The sequence below is a fragment of the Tasmannia lanceolata genome, unplaced genomic scaffold, assembly GCF_043159265.1.
Source record: "Tasmannia lanceolata isolate RefF3 unplaced genomic scaffold, GAP_Taslan_0.1 ptg000035l, whole genome shotgun sequence".
Classification (NCBI taxonomy): Eukaryota; Viridiplantae; Streptophyta; class Magnoliopsida; order Canellales; family Winteraceae; genus Tasmannia; species Tasmannia lanceolata.
In genome coordinates, this window is record NW_027518712.1 from 2865934 (window position 1) to 2887500 (window position 21567).

The following is a 21567-nucleotide window of genomic DNA, read 5'->3' on the forward strand; positions in this document are numbered from 1 at the left end:
CTGGCATTCTTCCGTCCAGGGCGCAATCTTGAGTCCCTTGACCGCGCTGAAAAAGGGGAGGCACCTTTCCGCTGATTTGGAGATAAAGCGACCCGACGCCGCTATCATTCCCGTGAGCCGCTGGACTTCCCTGATGGTGTTTGGAGCAGTAAGCTCCATGACGGCTCTGATCTTTTCTGGGTTTGCTTCTATCCCTCGCTGGCTCACCATGAATCCTAAGAACTTCCCCGAGCTGACACCAAATGTGCACTTGGTGGGGTTAAGTTTCATGTTGTGCTTCTTCAGGACCTGGAATGTTTCTCTGAGATCAGACGCATGATCCTGCGCACTCCGACTTTTGACCAGCATATCGTCTACATAGACTTCCATGTTACGGCCGATCTGGTTCTGAAAAAGTCTGTTCACAAGCCTTTGGTAAGTAGCTTCGGCATTTTTGAGGCCGAAGGGCATAACTCGGTAGCAGTAAGTCCCTTGATCTGTGACGAATGAGGTCTTTGGTATATCCGACTCGTACATCCTGATCTGATTATATCCGGAGAAGGCGTCCATGAAGCTCAACAGTTCATGACCCGCTGTGGCGTCAATGAGTTGGTCGATCTTCGGGAGTGGATAGCTGTCCTTAGGACAAGCCTTGTTCAGATCGGTGAAGTCGACGCAGGTCCTCCATTTCCCATTAGTCTTCTTGACTAGGACTACGTTTGCCAACCAGTCCGGGTATCGAATCTCGCGAATGAAGTCAGCCTTCAGAAGCCTCTCCACTTCTTCTTTTATCGCCTGCCGCCTTTCGAAGGCGAAATGTCGTCTCTTCTGCTTCACCGGTCTACAGGTTGAATCAACACCGAGCTTGTGTGTGCTGATCTCTGGATCAATGCCGGGCATATCGGCAGGAACCCATGCAAAGACATCTGCATTGTTCTGGAGAAAATTGGTGAGCTGGTGCTGAGGAAGGAACCTATCAGAGCGACTTTCTCACTGTCCTCTGGGCACAGTGGGATGGAGAGGAGGTCTTCAGCAGGTTGAGTCCCTCTGAGCTCGTCCCTTACATCGAGCAGTTCAATTGGCAGTGATTCCACTGCATTTTTGCCTTTGAGTGCCATTGCGTAGCACTCTCTGGATTGAGGCTGATCTCCTCGAACTTCCCCCACACCATTGGGGGTTATGAACTTCATTTTTTGGTGGTAGGCCGAGGCTACTGCACGGATGAGGTTCTGGCCAGGCCGTCCCAAGATAGCATTATAGACCGAAGTGGCCCTTACTACCAGAAAGTTGACCATGGCGAAAGCTTGACAAGGTGGATCTCCGACAAGAACAGGGAGCTCGATCTGCCCCACCACTTTCACGACCTCTCCGGAGAAGCCAAATAAATCTGAGTTCGCCGGCTTCAGACGGTCGTCGCCTATCATCATTTTCTCGAAGGCGTGGTAGTATAGAATGTCCGCCGAACTCCCATTGTCTACGAGGATTTTCTTCACCTCCCAGTTGGCAACGAGCATGGTTAAAACCAGTGCATCGTCGTGGGGCAGGATAAGATTATCCAGATCTGCATCTGAGAAGGAGATCTCATTCTCCGCTCTCGTCTTTTTGCTGGTTGTGTGCACGGCGTTCACTCGCAGTGCATATGCTTTGCGAGCGGTAGAGGAGGTGCCCCTAGCCGCAGGCCCACCCATAATTGTACCGATGACCCCCCTTGGCTGAGATTGGGGTGCCTCAGGCTGCGCATCGGCCAGCTGAGGGGTTTTGTCCCGAGCAGGGGGCTTCTGTGATCTTCGAGGGCTGCGGCCCTGGGGGCTCTTTCCTCTGCGCTCTTGGTTGCGGCTGTCAGTTCGGATATACTTTTTCAAATAGCCCCGGCTGATGAGTTGCTCAATTTCCTGCTTGAGTTGCCAACAATCATCTGTGTCGTGGCCGTGGTCCTTGTGGAACCGACAGTACTTTAAAGGATCTCTCCTGTTTCCCTTGGAGATCATTCTAGCAGGCCACTTCACGAACTCTTCTTCGCTGATCGCCGCTAGTATGTGCTTTCTGGAGGTGTTGAGAGGCGTGAAGTTTTCTTCTCTTCTCTGAGGAGGCGGAGACTTCTCTCTCCTGGGAGGTTTATCCTCCCTGCGCTGCTTAGGGAGATTCTTCTCTTCAGAGGTTATCCTCCGATTTGAATTAAGAGCTGCCAGTGTTTCTTCCACCGTTATGTACTCTTCTGCCCCGGCCATAAGATCCGCTAGTGAGTGCGGATTTTGTCGAGCCACCGCTCGACGGAATTCATTAGACCTGGCGCCTGCGAGGAGCGCATTCATTGCTGCTGAGGGATCTAGATTTGGCACTTGAAGTGCCTCCCTGTTGAATCGGTGGACGAACACCTTCAGAGGCTTGTTGTCGTCCTGTCGCAAGGCCATCAGGGAAGCTGTTGTTTTCCTTGGCCTGCGGCTGCTCATGAAGTGGCGGACAAGATCCTCTCCAAAATCATCAAAATTGTTGATGGAGTTCGGTTTGATCCTGGAATACCAGTCTCTTGCCGCGCCAATTAGCGTCGTTGGAAACGCTCTGCAAAGAAAGCCGTCGGAAGCTCCGTGGAGGAGCATAATTGTTCTGAACGTCTCCAAGTGGTCCACGGGGTCTGTAGTGCCGTCATACTGAGGGACGGCGGGCATTTTAAACCCTCTGGGTGCTGGGGCACCCAGAACATCATCAGTGAATGGCGTCCTGCTTGAGAATGCCCTGGAGACGGGCCGGCTCTGGTCCTTCGCCAGTTCCTCTATCCGATGATCCATCTCCTCCATTCTCTGTAGCAGCGGATCCGTCCTGTGGTCCAAGGACCTGATCCTTTCCACAGACTGGCTCGCCGCGGAGCCGGATTGGCTCTCCCGACTCATACGACGAGGTCGGCGTTTCGCTGGTGGCGCACGATCTTCATGAGCTCGGCGCCTCTGTGCGGAGGGGGAACGCGACCTTTCACGGTGATGAGGCTCTGTTTGGGCATGCCTCGTCGCGGGGTGAGGGACTTGTCTGGTGGAATGATGAGTTCGGCCCTCACCATGGTGTGATGACTCTCCCCTGTGGACGTCTGGCCTTCCTTGGACAGATCGTGGAGCCTCTGGGGGAGGTTGAGGGGGCACTTGAAGTAGTTGCTGGTACTGCCCAACGAGGGCTGTCATCTGCTGAAATAGAGCTTGAACCTGCTCCGGGGTGGGCAAGGGATTCAGATGTTCTGAGCGAGCCGGGCTCTGCTCTGCTGTAGCAGAAGCTGCTACTACTAGTGATGCAATTCGCTCACTCCGGGTCCTGCGGGGTAGCGCGGTTTGGGTAGTCCGCGCCCGCGCAGTAGGCATACGCGTACTCTTGCGTCCTGCCATTTTTGTGAGTGGGATGTGTAAGGACAGCTTTTAGTTCTGCGGTCCCATGGATGGCGCCAATCTGTTAGACCTAAAATCGGTAACAGGTACAGCAGTGACGTGAGAGCTGAGCTGGATGACTAGGGGAGCTGAGTCCTGAGGGACCGGAGTGAACGAGGAGTGAGGTGGTCGAGAACGAGTCCTGCTACGAGGGCTGAGTCCTGCACAAGGCAAGCGAGGTCAGAAGACCAGACCGGGTTTTACTCCGGACAGGCCCTTCGACACTCAAGTCAGTATGAGCAGGAGTGAAGGGGAGATGTCTAAGAGTTTTGGGTGGAGAAGAGGGTTTTTGCATTACCCATTGGTCTGAGCTTTGATCCTCTATTTATAGGAAAATCTGGTGAGGTGTCCTGGACAGGTGTCCAGGACAGGTGGCGGCCTGTGAGAGGCTGCAGCTCACCTACTCTGGGACAGGTGGCGGCCTGTGAGAGGCTGCAGCTCACCTACTCTGGGACAGGTGGCAGCCTGTGAGAGGCTGCAGCTCACCTACTCTGGGACAGGTGGCGACCTGTGAGAGGCTGGTGTTTTCACACCCCATCAATAAGTAAGAGAGAAAAATGTTCCAGTGAGGAGAGAACGTGAGATATATGATTGAAATACAACCAAGAACATTTGCTAAGACGACCCTAATGAGCAACAAAAAAGAACCTGCTCTTATTATGTTACTGATTGATTTGTTTGCACTATCCCATCAAGTGCAAGTAACTTTAAGTAGGTAATGACTGAGAAGGCTAGACAGGTATGATTTGATGCTTAATGTTATGCCTAAAATTGGTAACGGATGCGGGAGTGACGAAAGAGCTGATCTGGCGGGCCCAAGGGACTGAGCTGAAGGAATGAAGCCATGCACAAGAGCGCACGAGGTCAGAAGACCAACCCGGAGTCGTACTCCGGACGGGCCCTTCGACACTCAAGTCAGTATTAGCAAAAGTGCAGAGCCAAAACTTTAAGAGTGGTAGTTCAGAAGTTATTACCCCCTTCTTTGAGCCTCATGAGGCTTTTTATGGAGAGAGCCCTGGGGTGGTTGAATTACCTACCCCAGGACAGGTGTCGGCCCATTTGTGGGTTTAGGTTTACCTGCTCTTGGCATATTACCAGAGTATCCCTGGGCAAGTGCCGAATTCGTGGTGGGCCCTTTAAGGGCCACGTGTCGACAGCTAATTGGTTGTTGCTTTTCATACCCCATCAGTTGTCCCCCAGTTCTCCAAGTCATTGTGGTGATTTGGGGAAGTATGAGGCTGTGCTCCAGAGCGGCTGGAAAAATGAAGTGAAATGATCTGTCCGGCCAAGCCATCTGGGTGGCCTGGGACGGCCAGAAATTCTGAGTGAAATCTGTCCGGCCAAGCCATCTGGGCCGCCTGAGACGAGCAGATTTTTAGAGTGAAATATGTCCGGCCAAGCCATCTGGGCGGTTTGAGATGGGCAGAAACTTGGAGTGAAATCTATCCGGCCAAGCCGTCTGGGCGGCATGGGACAGGCAGAAACTTGGAGTTAAATCTGTCCAGCCAAGCCATCTGGGCAACCTGGGACGGGCAGAAACTTGGAGTGAAATCTGTCCGGCCAAGCCATCTGGGCGGCCTGAGACAGGCAGATTTTGGTCGTTTTGCGAAACGCGTTATATTCTGGCAGGCTGGGGACGACCAGATTTTTGTCGTTTTCTGAACGCGCCATATCCTGGCCGGCTTGGGACGACCAGATTTTTGTCGTTTTGCGAAACGCGTTATATTCTGGCCGACTGGGGACGACCAGATTTTTGTCGTTTTCTGAAATGCGCTATATTCTCGCCGGCTTGAGACAACAAGATTTTTGTCGTTTTGCGAAACGTGTTATATTATGGCCGGCTTGGGACAACCAGATTTTTGTCGTTTTCTGAACGCGTCATATCCTGGCCGGCTTGGGACGACCAGATTTTTGTCGTTTTGCGAAACACGTTATATTCTGGTTGGCTGGGGACGACCAGAGTTTTGTCGTTTTCTGAAACGCGCTTTATACTGGTCGGCTTGGGACGACCAGATTTTTGTCGTTTTGTGAAACGCATTATATTCTGGCCGGCTGGAGACAACTAGATTTTTGTCGTTTTCTGAACGCGCCATATCCTAGCCGGCTTGGGACCCTCACAAATACTTGGATGATTTTCTGCGCCCAAACAGTTGGGAGATTTTTCACATCCATCCCTATATGTAGAAGGCGCGTACATAGGCCATACACGCACGTATTATACCCTTATATGTATACGTACGCTTGCCTTGCAGTGTGTGCCCTTCATTAATGAGGGACACGTGGCACCACCTGGCTCGTGAACATGAACCACCTCAAGCCTAGAGGCTATAAGAAGAGGTTTTCACCCTTCATTTTTCACTTTTTACTTTTGCCTCTTTGCTTTATCTTGCTCTGCCTGTTCGGCTCTTGTAGCTTGTGGTTGGGGTCGTCTGCAAATTAGGAGCCTCTCTTCAGACCAGTAAACTTCTTTTAGCTCATCTTTATTTGAATTCTTTTCCTACGCCCCTTATCCGGTAGTACCTCTAGTTCTGAGTCTGGCTCTAGGTCGTCTTCAGGGGAGTACGCATCTTCTAGTAGCTCAGGGTCCAATTCGTCGGAGAGGACCCAAACGAATTCGCCCAGGGTTCACGGCCCGTATATGGCGAGTTCTAGTCTTAGTGTAGAGGTCATAGATGTAGGGACGATGTGATTTTGGATTTAAAGACCACCCCGGCCCCAACGGATAGCTACTTCCGAGCAGAGGCGAGTGGGGGTAGTGATGTTGTGGAGGCGTCCACCACTTTCGTTCCGGGCTGGGCTGTTGAGGTTATAGTTGCGGCTCGGATGGAAGCCAATCCCCAGTACAACATTCAGGCTCTGTACGAGGAGAATATCCTTGATGAGTCAGGCTAGGGGAAGTTAGGGACATATATTGCATTCCTGAGCGATTCAAACTGAGGGCGGCAATAGAGGGGGATAGGGCCAGCAATGAGAGTGACGACGTCTGTATTTATGATGAGTCCATAAGAGCCGGGCTTAGGTTCCCTCTGCATCCCTTCTTTGCCGAGGTCCTCCGATATTACAGCCTGGCGCCGGCCCAGGTTGCACCGAACTCATGGAGGACGCTAGTTAGGTTCATATATCTAGTCTAAGGTCGTCTCGAAAGGAACCTGTCCATACCTTTGTTCCGCTTGTGTGCACACCTGGAGAGCCACAAGGATGGGGGTTGGATTTATATCAGCCAGCGCCCCGAGGTGAAGATGATCACAGGCATCTCAACTTCTATTCACAAGTGGAAATATAGGTTTTTCTACGTTGAGGACAGCGAGCTCTCTGAGCCATGGCCGGTTCCATTAAAATGGGATACGCTGAACATGCTTGCGTTGAGTCGCAAGCCGAGCTTATAAGGCGATGATAGGCTCACGTTTGCTCTAGTCTGTGACGAGCTGCAACGAACGGGCATGATCCATTGTGACGAGTTCTCTAGGGAAGAGATTCTGGTCCGGCTCGGCATTAGTACTGCGACCCCGGCATGTATGTGGCTAGTCTTGCTTTTGAGTTCCTCTTTTCTTTCCTTCGTTCCTGACCGATTTTTGTTTGTCCTGTTGAATTTCAGAAATGAAGAAGCAGTCCCAGTTGGAGAAGGTGAGGCAAAGGGCCTTCGGCAGGGGCCAGGGCCAGAAAAGGAAAGCTCCTGAGGTCTCAAGTCTCGCACCAACTCAGGACGCACTGCCCTCCAGGGGCAAGCCAACGGTAAAGCTGGTTGGCGCGTGGAACTACTAGGGAACAACATTTTATACCCCTGAACCACTAGTGAACCACATTTTATACCTCTGAACTACTAAGGAACCACATTTTCTACCCCGGAACCACTACGGAACCACATTTTTTACCCCGGGACCACTCGAGAACCACATTTTATATACCGGAACCACTATAGAAACACATTTTATACCTCGGAACCACTAGGGAACCACATTTTATACACCGCAACCACTACGGAACCACATTTTATACCTCGGAACCACTAGGGAATCACATTTTCTACCCCGGAACCACTAGGGAAGCACATTTTTTACCCCTGGACCACTTGGGAACCACATTTCATACCCCGAAACCACTAGGGAACCACATTTTATACTCCACAACCACTACAGAACCACATTTTATACCTCGGAACCACTAGGGAACCACATTTTCTACCCCGAACCACTAGGGAACCACATATTTTACCCCGGTACCACTTGGGAACCACATTTTATAGCCCGGAACCACTAGAAAAACACATTTTATACCTCGGAACCACTAGGGAACCACATTTTATACCACGCAACCACTCTGGAACCACATTTTATACCTAGGAACCACTAGGGAACCACATTTTCTACCCCGGAACTACTAGGGAACCACATTTCATACCTCGGAACCACTAGGGACCGCATTTTATACCCTGCAACCACTACGGAACCACATTTTATACCTCGGAACCACTGGGGAACCATATTTTCTACCCCATAACCACTAGGGAACCACATTTTTTACCCCGGGACCACTCGGGAACCACATTTTATACCCCGGAACAACTAGGAAAACACATTTTATACCTCAGAACCACTAGGGAGCCATATTTTCTACCCTGGAACCACTAGGGAACCACATTTTATACACCGGAACCACTAGGGAACCACATCTTATACCCCAGAACCACTTAAACCACATTTTATACGCCGAAACCACTAGGGAACAACATTTCATACCCCGGAACCACTAGGAAACCATATTTTATACCACTGAACCACTACGGAACCACATTTTATACCCGGGAACCACTACGGAATCACATTTTATACCCCACAACCACTACGGAACCACATTTTATACCTCGTAACCACTAGGAAAACACATTTTATACCTCGGAACCACTAGGGAACCATATTTTCTACCCTGAAACCACTAGGAAACCACATTTTATACACCGGAACCACTAGGGAACCACATCTTATACCCCGGAACCACTTAAAAACCACATTTTATATGTCAGAACCACTACGGAACCACATTTCATACCCTGGAACTACTAGGGAAACATATTTTGTACCCCTGAACCACTATGGAACCACATTTTATACCTCGGAATTACTACGGAACCACATTTTATACCTGGGAACCACTACGGAACCATAATTTATACCCCGCAACCATTACGGAACCACATTTTATACATCGTAACCACTAGGGAAACACATTTTATACCTCAGAACCACTAGGGAACCAAATTTCTACCCTGGAACCACTAGGGAACCACATTTTATACACCGGAACCACTATGGAACTACATTTTATACCCCATAACCACTTGAAAACCACATTTTATACGCCAGAACCACTAGGGAACCACATTTCATACTCCGGAACCACTAGGGAACCATATTTTATACCCCTGAACCACATTTTATACATGAGAACCACTAGAGAACCACATTTTATACCTCAGAACCACTACGGAACCACATTTTATACCTCGCAACCACTATGAAACCACATTTTATACCTTGTAACCACTAGGGAACCACATTTTATACCCCAGAACCACTAGGGAACAACATTTTCTACCCCAGAACCACTTGGGAACCACATTTTATACGCCGGACCCACTAGGGAACCACATTTCATACCCCAGAACCACTAGGGAACCACATTTTATACCCTTGAACCTAGTATGGAACAACATTTTATACCCCGGAACCACTTGGGAACCAAATTTTATACGCCGGAACCACTAGGGAACCACATTTCATACCCCGGAACCACTAGAAAACCATATTTTATACCCCCGAACCACTACGGAACCACATTTTATACCTCGGAACCACTAGGGAACCACATTTTATACCCCGCAACCACTACGGAACCACATTTATACCTCGTAACCACTAGGGAACCACATTTTATACCCTGGAACCACTAGGGAACCACATTTTATACTCCGCAACCATTACGGAACCACATTTTATACCTCGTAACCACTAGGGAACCACATTTTATACCCTGGAACCACTAGGGAACCACATTTTCAACCCCGGAACCACTTGGGAACCACATTTTATACGCCGGAACCACTAGGGAACCACATTTCATACCCCATAACCACTAAGGAACCACATTTTATACCCTTGAACTTAGTACGAAACCAAATTTTATACCTCGGAACCACTAGGGAACTACATTTTATACGCCGGAACCAGTACAAAGCGACATTTTTTACCCCGGAACCAGTACGAACCAAATTGGGTAGAAACAAGTGATGGTCTTTTTCCAACAGAGAAAATGGTGGTTCTAACTTTCTTTTAAAACCCAAGAAAATAATGAAAACAATTATACAACAAACATAGAACAACTTGGGTAATTTCTCTGTTTTTTTCAACACAAAACAATGAAAACAATGAAAACCTTCATAAAATGTTAAAACCCAACAAAACATGAAAACCTTCATAAAATGTTAAACCCTATTCAAGTAGAGGAGCATGGACCTACTTGGAGCTATGTTTATCACCCAAGTTCAAATTTGTCACAAGTAATGGTGTTTTTTTTTTTAACAAAATACAATGGAGCTTCCAAAGGATGGCAATGACTGCACTGGGTGTTTTTCACATTGGATGGGAGGGGAAGAAGAAAGAAAAACGTGAAGTGGGTAGCTGAAAACAACATAGGGATTAGAGCATAAAAAATGGTGGGAAAATGAAAGTGGGGGTATATTTGTCCTAAAACTCATACTCTCTCACCTGACAGCCCTTTTTTTACAAAATTTAAATATCTACCCTTTATTCACAATTTAGTATAAACTTTGCATTTTTTTAATAATTTTTCCAAAAATATTTCTAAGAAAGCATTACATTCTATAATTTTCTTTTCCATAAATCCAAACACCCCTCATGGTATATTTGTTTCAAGGGTTTGCTAGGCAATTCTGCCAAATGCCATTTGGCGGCAGACTTTTGCAAACGAGAACAGGCACCATAGGATTATGCGCCCCACCTTAACGTGAATTGTGGGCAGACTTTAACGTTTTTTATGTCAAGGCGCTCATAATCCTACAAGGGTGTGTGTGAAAAATAATCTCCCAATATGAGATGTAAAATTGCCATTACGGTGTACATGCAATTATGCAAAACACACATTTTGGTAGTACAAAGAAACCCTAAATCAGTAAATCGCTTCTATTTGGGGATGCTACGTTACCCATACGTCATATATTTTTCATTGAACCCGTAATGGAAACCCCAACCGTATAAAATACGTTCAAATACTGTATTCTACGAACACGCTCGAGTACTGTATTCTCAGACACATCTACGAACAAAAACCCTCCCAGAACCCCCTTAAACCTCTCCTTTCTCCACCATCTCATTATTTTTTTGAAGGGGATGGGGTCCTCCGTCAGCCATAGCGACGCTCCTCCTCCGCCCGCTGTCGTTGGTCCTCCGTTAGAAAATGAGAAGAAGAAAGATGAGACAATCGATTGGTTGAATCTACCATGTCCTGTTCCATATGAAGAAATCCAGAGAGAAGCTTTGAGTAGGTCTCAAAATTTTTGTCTTTACTGTTTTTTAGAACATGAAAAGTTTCTGGAAAGTTTTCCTTCGAAAAAAGTGTTTTTCTTCTTCTTTCATATGATTTGTTGATTGTTTTAGGTTTATCAGTTTGTTGATTTTGGCTGCTAATTTAGGGCCCTAATCAAATGTGTACTTCACTTATTTTTAATTATAAGCATGGATTAAATCATCATGAAACCCTCATTTATTTATCTTTATATTTTTTGATGATGAAGAAACAATGAACAGTTTTTTTAATCAAAATTTAGGGGATTTCGCATCTGTTGGTAGGCGGTTATTTGTCCCATTCTGTCAAATTTTGTTTTCGATCCTTTAGTTTCTATCTGTTTTTATTTTTTTTTGCCATTGAGTGCAATGGAGTGAGAAAATGTCCATTGTATTTAAATTGTGGAGACATCATTTTGGGCTGATTTGGTGTTTTGATTCTTAGATTGCTTAGGCTTATGCCACTTGAAAGTAGGCTTTGAATTGAAATGTTTACTCTCTCTGTATTTAAAGTTTTTAGGTTCTCAGGCATTATGGTAGGCTTTGGTAGTTGTATTTTCTATGAGTTCGTCTGACATAAAATTGAATATTCTTTTGTGCATACAAAAATAAGCATATTCAGATTGCATTGTGGGGGATTTTGATGGATGAAGTGGGTGGGTGAGCCTATGCTATTTAATATAGCTATGATAACTATGCCTACTTTATCTAGTGATGCATATGGACTATGTATTTAGTTTACAAAAGTGTTATTGCCTTCAACTTGTATTCTTGTCTCTCGTGCCAATGATATATATATATATATACACACACACACGGTTTCTACACACAAGTGTAGATAAGTTATCTACAAACTAGCTTAAAATACAGTGGAGGGCATATTGTTTGGGTGATCCAAACCATTCGTTTGATTGGCACTCACATAGATAGGGTGTCCACAAAAAATCAGCTCCATAGGATCATCCCAACCCTACGATTTGTGGAGGTAAAATGGATGTGTATAAACTTTCACAAATCTGTCCATTTTTTGCCTACACGGTTTGAAGGGTTTGGATGATCCATGGAGCTGATTTTTTGTGGACACCCTATCTATGCGAGGGCCAATCAAATGAATGGTTTGGATCACCCAAACAATGCGGGCCCCCATTGTATTTTAAGCTAGTGTGTAGATAACTTATCTACACTTGTGTGTAGAAACCGTTTTCTCATATATATATATATATATATATAGGGAAAATTCTCAAAAAATTGTGATTTTTATCTGTAAATCTAAAAAAAAGAGGTTAAGTTGGCTAATTTCTCAGAAAGGGGTGAAACGCATCCCCAAGAGTGTTTTTGGACGAAAATGCCCTTATGTTGCCTTTCCCTCCAAGAACGTAAGCAACAAATCCCAATGCATTTCACCTAACATTTTGACATTTTTACCTTCTTCCCCACGCCAAAATCAAAATCCATTGTCTGTTGTAAAAATCCCAAACGAAATTCCATTGCAGAGAGGTGAAAGTCCCCTCTCCTAAAATGTAGATTTTATTGGATCTTTTATTTTTCTTTGGCTATCAAACCTAAGCTTCTCAAGTAAGTCCATTGTGATACATTTGCATAGGTTTAACATGTTTCTTACAATGCTATGGTGTATTGTCATCATCTTGTTTATTTGTTATGGTTTTGTTAGGCATTTGTTATTGTCATCATCCTCTTTACAATGCTATGGTGTATTGTCATAATCTATCTCTCTATTGCCCTCTATGTTTCTATGTAGAGTAAACCTGGATGAAACTCATGTCTATACAATTATAACCACTATTTAAATCCGTAGAAGCAATATTTTGTTCTCGGAACCACTGTTGATATCTGGGAACCAGTATTTAAATACTCAGAAGCATGGAAGCAGGATTCTTCCCTAGGAGCCTTCGATTCCCGTTTCGATTCCCGCTTTCGATTCCCGCTCTGGCAACCTTGAGTAGGATTTTTTCCTGGGAGCCTTCGATTCCCGTTTTGATTCCCGCTTTCGATTCCCGCTCTGGCAACCTTGAGTAGGATTTTTCCTGGGAGCCTTCGATTCCCGTTTTGATTCCCGCTTTCGATTCCCGCTCTGGCAACCTTGCTCAGAAGCACCAATTATATCTAGGAGCCACTATTTACCACTATGTAATGGTTCTGAGGTATAAATAGTGGTTCCAAGCTATGATTTGTGGACACGGACACGGCAACCCTCCAAAATGTAGAAACGGGGACACGGCTACATACACATATTAAAAATCAGTGCCAACAGTAAAATTATGAATTTAAGAGGAAGGATACTAAAAGAGGGTTTTCCTTCTAGGAAAACAAACCATAGAAAAGGGTTTTCCTTTTGCACTCATATTCCAATATTTTAAATCTAGGGAAATGGTTTCAGCACACCCATATTTTGATATTTCCACAAACCCAGCCGTTTTTTATTCTTTAATTGTCTTGTGAGAGCTTTTGGGAGATGTAAATAACCTTTTCACTACTCTTTAAATACTAAAAGACAAAATGGTCTATGAAAATATCAAAATATGGTTGTGCTGATATGATTTCACTAGTCTTTAAATACTAGAAGACAAGATAGTCTGTGCAAATATCAAAATATGGTTGTGCTGATATCATTTCCCTGAACATAGTGTCCAATTGAATCTAATGACTGTAATCCTTGTTCCTCCACGAAAGTGTAAATACATCCTTGAAACGTACTATCCTCACTTTAATGTATTCATGTTGACAGATGCTATCTGTTAGGTGCTGCCTGTCTCAGATAATGGATAACCTGTCACCTCATAAGTCTACATTTAACAAAAATAAAATATAAAATGAAACCCTCTTATCTGCATTACACAGTAAATAAAATTTAAAAAGTTATAAAGACGAATGCTTTTCACAGTAAATAAATAAAGTGTAAGGTGTATTGACAGCTGGTCCCATCACATCATATCTCTGCTTTTCACAGTAAAAAGTTAAAAAGAAGTTTTACAGTGAATAAAATGTACAATTACAGAGACAAGCTTGGCACACAGTATATTAAAAAGTTAAAAAAGTTAAAAAACATAGTGTAAATTAAAAAGTTGCAGAGAAAATCCTCGGAAAATTCAGTGGACGTGTTTGAATGCGTGTCGACACGTGTCCACAGCCGTGTCAGTGTCGACACGAGTCTAGACTAAAAAACCGACGTGTCCACGAATCATAGGTTCCAAGGTATAAATAGTGGTTCCAGAGTAAAAATATTGCTTCAATGTTGCAATGAATTTATGAACAATGGGTTAAATAGTTGTCTAAACACTCAGATCTTATAGTGGTTCATAGTTTAGATGGCCTAATACTTGTGATGAGAGTTTAAATTGTGATTAAAAGAAGTTATGTAGTCTAAACCACTTTAAAAAAGTGAGAATGACTGTATTTATAGGGCTTTAAACACTTAGAAGCACTCATTATACCTAGTAACCACTATTTCCCACTATGTTGTGGTTCCGAGGTATAAATAGTGGTTCCAAGGTATAAATAGTGGTTCCAGAGTAGAAATATTGCTTCACACAATCTAATAGTACTTCATTGGGTGTAAATGTTGCAATGAATTTATGAACAATGGGTTAAATAGTTGTCCAAACACTTAGATCTTATGGTGGTTCATAGTTTAGATGGCCTAATACTTGTTCCGAGAGTTTAAATTGTGATTACAAAAAGTTATGCACTCAAAAACACTATAAAAAGTTAGAATGAGTTTATTTATAGGGTTTTAAACACTCAGAACCACTAATTATACCTAAGAACCACTATTTCCCACTATGTAGTGGTTCCGAGGTGTAAATAGTGGTTCCGAGGTATAAATAGTGGTTCCAGAGTAGAAATATTGCTTCACACAATCTAATAGTACTTCATTGGGTGTCAATGTTGCAATGAATTTATGAACAATGGGTTAAATAGTTGTCTAAACAGATCTTATGGTGGACTTGAATGAAGATTGTGAAGATCCTAACCGTAATGGCACAGAGTACGACACAACTCAACATACTCAGCATCCCCTCCAATGACTAGCAAAATCCCCTTTTGTGTATGCATGCTTGGATAGTGTAATGGCCATGGCCCCCCAATTGGATATTCCGGCCCCCCCAATTGGATCATGTCTGTATCTACTTCTAAAAAGAAAAGAGTATCCGGTCGACCTTTTCACCATCTGCTCAAACAGGTACTAAAGACGAATACAGGTCGACCTTTTTTTCATTTGCTCAAACAAGTACTAAAGACGAATGTAGGTCGGCCTGCAGGTCGACCTTTTTTCCATTTGCTCAAACAGGTACTAAAGACGAATACAGGTCAACCTTTTTTCTACTCTGGAACCACTATTTATACCTTGGAACCACTACATACTAGTAAATAGTGGTTCCTAGGTATAATTACTGGTTCCTGGGTATAATTAGTGGCTCTGAGTGTTTAAAACCCTATAAATAAACTCATTCTCACTTTTTATAGTGTTTTTGAGTGCATAACTTTTTGTAATCATAATTTAAACTCTCGGAACAAGTATTAGGCCATCTAAACTATGAACCACCATAAGATCTGAGTCTTTAGACAACTATTTAACCCATTGTTCCTAAATTCATTGCAACATTGACACCCAATGAAGTACTAGCAATATTTCTACTATGGAACTACTATTTATACCTTGGATCAGCTATTTATACCTTGGAACCACTATTTATACCTTAGAACCACTACATATTGGTAAATAGAAGAGAAGCTTAGGTTTCATAGCCAAAGAAAAATAAAGAGATCCAATAAAATCTTGATTTTAGGAGAGGGGACTTTCACCTCTCTGCAATGGAATTTGAATGGATTTCTACCACATTTCCTAGACAATGGAGTTTCATTTTGGCGTGGGGAAGAAGGTAAAAAGGTCAAAATGTTAGGTGAAATGCATTGGGATCCGATGCTTATTTTCTTGGGGGGAAAACCAACACAAGGGCATTTTGGTCCTAAAACGATCCTTGGGATGCGTTTCACCTCTTTTTGAGAAATTAGCCAACTTCACCCTTTTTTGAAATTTTCAGATAAAAATCACATTTTTTTGAGAATTTTCCCATTTATATATATATTCTATTTCACAAATTTTAACTATAGGTGATAGAAGCTGTTCATACTTCCTATCATTTTTACTTGAACTTCCTGCGGCATCTGTGCGTGTGATTGAATGCTCGAAAAACTTGGACTCCACTGAAAACCACTCATTTGATTTTCAAGTTTAACTTGCTCAAGTCAATGAGACATTCTCAATTTTTTCTCATTTAATAAATTGCAATTTATGTTGATACTGGGATCCTTTCCAGCCCAAGTCGACTTGTGTGAGTTTAAAATCGTCCAATGAGTTTTTGGACATTGGTATGATGCCTAACTGTAATGTGTGATCTCTGTGAAGATATGCAACGGTTCCTTCCCTGCATGCCAAATTTTATTCAACTGTAACGTCAAAGTCTTTTCCACATGGGTTTTTTCCAATCATCTCTTTCATCCAGGGAAGGATGAAATTTTCCTCTCATCACCTTATTGAGATGTCTTGGCTTTCATTATAAATAATCCAAATACTGTTACATGAAGGCAAAAATAAATAAAGGTGTGTGGTGTTCGTTTGTGGATCTCCTTTTTTTTTCTTTTCTAAATGTTAATTTACTTTGATGCATTTTTTGCAGTGTCCTTGAAGCCAGAACTTTTTGAGGGAATGCGCTTTGATTTTACCAAGGGACTCAATCAGAGATTTTCACTGAGTCATAGGTAGCTTCACTCTATACTCCATTTTGTGGCGATGATATCCTTTTGGCGTGGTTCTAACATCTATCCATGTCAACTCTCCATCAGTGTCTTTATGGGTTCCATAGAGGTGCCTTCTCAGTCATCTGAAACCATAAAAGTCCCAACTGCACACTATGAGTTTGGGGCTAATTTTCTGGACCCAAAGGTTGGTGGCTATCACTAGTATCATTAGCTTCAGCATATTCTTATGAAACTATTAGTCCTTTATCGCTGGCTTCTTTTTGTTGGATAGCTGACTAAAGCATGGGATCTTTGATGAGCTTTCTACAGTTGATGCTCTTTGGAAGGATATTGACTGATGGAAGGCTTAATGCAAGAGCAAAGTGGGACCTTACTGATAACCTTACTCTGAAGATCAATGCGCAGGTATGTTTTGTTACTTTGCAAATTCATGGAGGGAAGTAACTCGATATTCTTTGATGTTGGGCACATATGTTCTTTTTTTTTTAATTATGTAATATTTAGTATTTGTCTTGCATTTTTTCCAGCTTCAAAATGAGCCACATTTCTCGCAGGGAACATTCAATTTCGATTACAAGGTAAATCTCTCTCTCTTATATGTGGTCTATGAGTTTTAATGATCTCAATCCTGTGGATGGATGCAATGGCTTTTCAAGTTTCACTGTTTTCCATGGCATGATGCGATTGATTTACTGGTAAATAAGTTTGCTATTTTCATAGCATTCGGAAACTATGCTGTTATAAGATAACATACATGTGCATACATTTTTGTGGTGACTTCTCTATTCATCTTCATATTTTTAATGCTGAGGAAACATTATTATATTTTTTGGATCCAAGTTTTCTTATGATTGTCTAGGGCTCTAGGAGTAGAATGATATGGTCAAGTTCAGTCAGAAGTGGTCCAATAACATTAAACAGAATTTGGCAACAAACATTTGTACCATCTAATTTCGGTGTTACCATCAAGCTTGTAGCATGCTAGAGCTGATTTTTCTTCATCTATTTGTTAGAGATAGATTCCTAGAGAGTTTCGAATTTCAATTACTAATTGCTCTATCTGTTGCAGTTTAATTTATACTTTCAATTTTATATACTCAACTCAACTCAACTCAACTAAGTCTTTGTCCCAAACTAGTTGGGGTTAGCTAATGAATCCCTTAGAAAATTTTCATGAAGAAGGTGAAAGGATCTACCCGGCTCAAATTGACTAAGTCTAACCCTGACACTAGTTGGGTTCGTCTACATGGATCATTTTCTTCCACTCTCTCCTATCCAAGGTCATGTTCTTTGTTATGTTTCTAGCCCTCAAGTCTTTCTTTACTGTTTCTACCCAAGTTGTTTTCGGTCTGCCCTTACCTCTTTTTACTCCATCAACTTGGCACAAGTCACTTCTTCTCACTGGAGCATCCAAAGGCCTACGTTGGATATGCCCAAACCATCCTTTTTTGAGACGGAACCATCCTAAGCGGTGCTCAAACCATCCTAAGCGGTGCTCTTTCATCTTCTCCTCAATTGGTGCCACCCCCACCTTTTTACGGATGTCTTCATTTTATATTTGATCTAACCTTGTGTGGCCACACATCCATCTTAGCATTCGCATCTCCGCTACACTCATCTTATGCACATGCTGCTTCTTGGTGGTCCAACAATCTGAGCCGTACAACATCGCTGGCCTCACAGCTATCTTATAAAACTTTCCCTTCAACTTTTTAGGTATTTTACGATTGCACAGAACTCCTGAAGCATGCTTCCACTTCAACCAACCTGCTCTTATTATGTGGTCAACATCCTCTTCAATCTCTCCTTCGTTATTTAGGATTGAACCAAGATAGCGAAAGATATCCCTCTTAGGTACATACTTTCAATTTTATATATAGCTTGAAAAACTTTTTTAAGTGGTAGCGACTTTTCACTGTTAGAAGTCTTTCGTGACTTTTATTGGTTTTTTTTTTTTTTGGTACTGTTGTACTAGATCCTATTACAAGGCTGATGATAAATGAAAATTGAGAAGTTCACTTCATCTATTTGTTAGAGCTACATTCCAAGAGAATTGAGGCCCCTCTAATTGTTCTACTCACTGTGATTTAATTTATTTCCCCATTTTTATATTTATTAAAGGACTTTTGTAGTGATTACGAGTTAATGATTTTCAATGTAAGAAGAACTTGAAAACTTCAAACATAATTTGAAAATTGATCTGGGTAATTTCATATTAGATCTCACCAATTCACATGACTTTTGGTTGGAATTGCCCTTTGTAGACTGGTTGGAAGACCTGCCTAGTTTCAACCATGGTTTTAAATCTCGACCGAAAATCCGAAATTTTGGGTTTCGGTTGAGACCGAAACCGACATTGGGTATAACCCGAAACGTTACAACATTTCGACCGGAAATTCGAAATTTTGTTTTTCCTGAAATTCCGTTCAAAATTTAAGGAATTTCACCCAAAAATCTCGATTTTGTTCATTATTTAATACTTTCCCGAAATTTCAGTAATTTCGGCCGAAATTTTGTATGAGATAAAATATTATTTTAATTGATTTCGTCGGATTTCGGCCGAAATTTCTGTTTCGGTGAGGACCGAAATGCATTCCTAAACCAAAATTTGAAACCATGGTTTCAACTACAGTATATTGGATCTGAAATGAGTTTGTTAGGTCATTCTTAAGTTATTGGAAGAAAACAGATGTTTTTGAACTTTAATTGTTCTTTTCTTTCGTTTCTCTTTTTAATGTTTAAATTGCCTCAAGGGTTGGGTCTTATTTCTAGATTTTTCATTATGGAGCAATTTGGGTGATGAACTTTGTGTTATTCTGTTGTGAGTTCCACGCGAAAGCAAAGATCCGACACCGGAACAGTAAATGGACGTGGATGGGTTTATTAGGACTTGGGCACCCTCTCCTTAATGTCTAGGTTTTTAAGGGCGAGTTCTACGCGGGTCCCAACAAATGGTATCAAAGCCGGGGCGTGGTAATTCTTGTGTGCCCTTGAGGATGGAGAAAATCCCTCGGGGAAGATCTCGTAGTTCGCACGTTGGTCCCGTGTGGAGGGGCGAGATTGTCCACATTTCTTTCGCGTTGGGGGGGCGGGGGGGGGGGGGGGATATATTGTTGGGGGTTCGAGGTAAAAAGACACTTCAATCAAATTTTCGTGCTTCTAGGTTCTAGTCATCATTCAACATGATCTCTGAAACTACAATGGTTTGACGATAGAAAGATTCCTCCCACTACCTCCTGTCTTTGCTCTTGGACTTTTGTAATTGCGATGGCCTCGTATATAGAAACATAAGCCTTTAGCAGAAGCATCATTGGCCAGTTTCATCTCATCGAGCGACTTTGTTACTGGCCATTGGGTTGCAATTGATATGCTTCTCAATCGGTAATGGCAGACAGCTTTGCAAGATCTTTAGGACCTGTTATGTTAAAATAAATCCCCAATAAATTTTAGTTTATCGCGATATTATGATGATAATTATTTGAAATGATATTATATACGTAACGTCATGATAATTTGACTTTATCCTGAGAAGTACCTGTAATCTTTTAGTATCATGATGTTAGCCAGCTGTCATTGCAGTTCTTGGAACCATGATCTTTAACTTGCAATCCGTAACCTGTTCTATGTCTCTGAATCCAACAATCTGACTTTGAACCATTGATTGTTGGTTGTGGGCTGTTCCAATGCAACTTGGCTAACCTCAAGTAGTAGTTGATGGTATGTGACCTTTCCTTCCGTCTCCATCTCCACTGAAACGCATTACCGAAACCAAAATGCATATTGAAACAAAAACCACAGTGTATTAGTGGTATACTATATCAATGTATTACGTAATTATATTTGTATAATGTGGTGTATGTATTATGTATAAATATTTATATGAATTACATGTGAAACGTGGTACATACTGAATTATCAAACATGTGTGACAACGCATGTCACTTGGTGTTCGATGTTGTTAAACCATTTGTAAATGGTTGTCTTGCTAGGCTTCAGAAAAGGGATGGTTCTCTTGCTTATGTGATGGGTTCTGAGTGTATTTGTGCTTATTCTAGCATTTCCTGAAGTTTCATCTTAAAGTTAGCATCTTTTGCGTAAGTTTCCATAATGCTTTGTGATTCCACCGAAATTTCTGACCGAAATCAAAATGTTTCCATTTTCGTGATGACCGAAGCCGAGATCGAAACTGAAATTTAAAACCTTGGCCTTTAGATTCCATTCAAGAAGCAAAGTCCTCTTGAGCTGCTAATCACCTTGAATGACAAAAAACTGTGCTAGATCACATGTGATTGGAAAGCTTGAACTCAATTCTACTTGGGATGTTTTACCCTATGTTACATTAATTCTTTTCGATGGGCGACATATCCGTGTCGGACACATGACAGATTCCAGTACTTTAGGTTCCACTGCGACACTTCTAGAATAATAATGTCTTTTACATGAAAATAAAACATTTTATTTACTTAACCTTCTGAAATTCCCAATATTTACCTATTATAATGTTTTAGGAGGTATCTTTATATATAAACCATTTAGGATAGGTTCTCAAATGTTTCTGGGCCATGCGGTTTGACAGATGCAAATGTAGCAGAAGCAGAGGCTCTTATCTAAGCATTTTCAAAGAGTACTTTAGTGGCACTTGCATTATTGAAGGCGATTCAAGCAATTTGATTTCATGGGCTGAAAAAATCCTCTTAGGGCCCATGGCATCTCATATCAATTATTATCGAAATTGTAGATCTTTGCATTGCAATCAATCATTCTTTGTATCATTGTTTGAGAATCGACAAATGGAATGGAAGATATTTTGGTGAAGGAAGGAA

At 42.5% G+C, this 21567-nt stretch overlaps 1 protein-coding gene across 1 annotated transcript in view; it reads left to right on the forward strand.

Moving 5' to 3' along the window:
* The first annotated feature begins 10636 nt into the window (after positions 1-10636).
* LOC143859663 (mitochondrial import receptor subunit TOM40-1-like) overlaps positions 10637-21567 on the forward strand; it is a 52462-nt gene continuing 41531 nt past the window's right edge. The window contains exons 1-5 of the mRNA XM_077370313.1: positions 10637-10940; positions 16663-16744; positions 16829-16928; positions 17054-17149; positions 17272-17322. Coding sequence (XP_077226428.1) covers positions 10790-10940; positions 16663-16744; positions 16829-16928; positions 17054-17149; positions 17272-17322 — 480 coding nt within the window. The 5' untranslated portion in view covers positions 10637-10789. The remainder of the gene's footprint in view (positions 10941-16662; positions 16745-16828; positions 16929-17053; positions 17150-17271; positions 17323-21567) is intronic.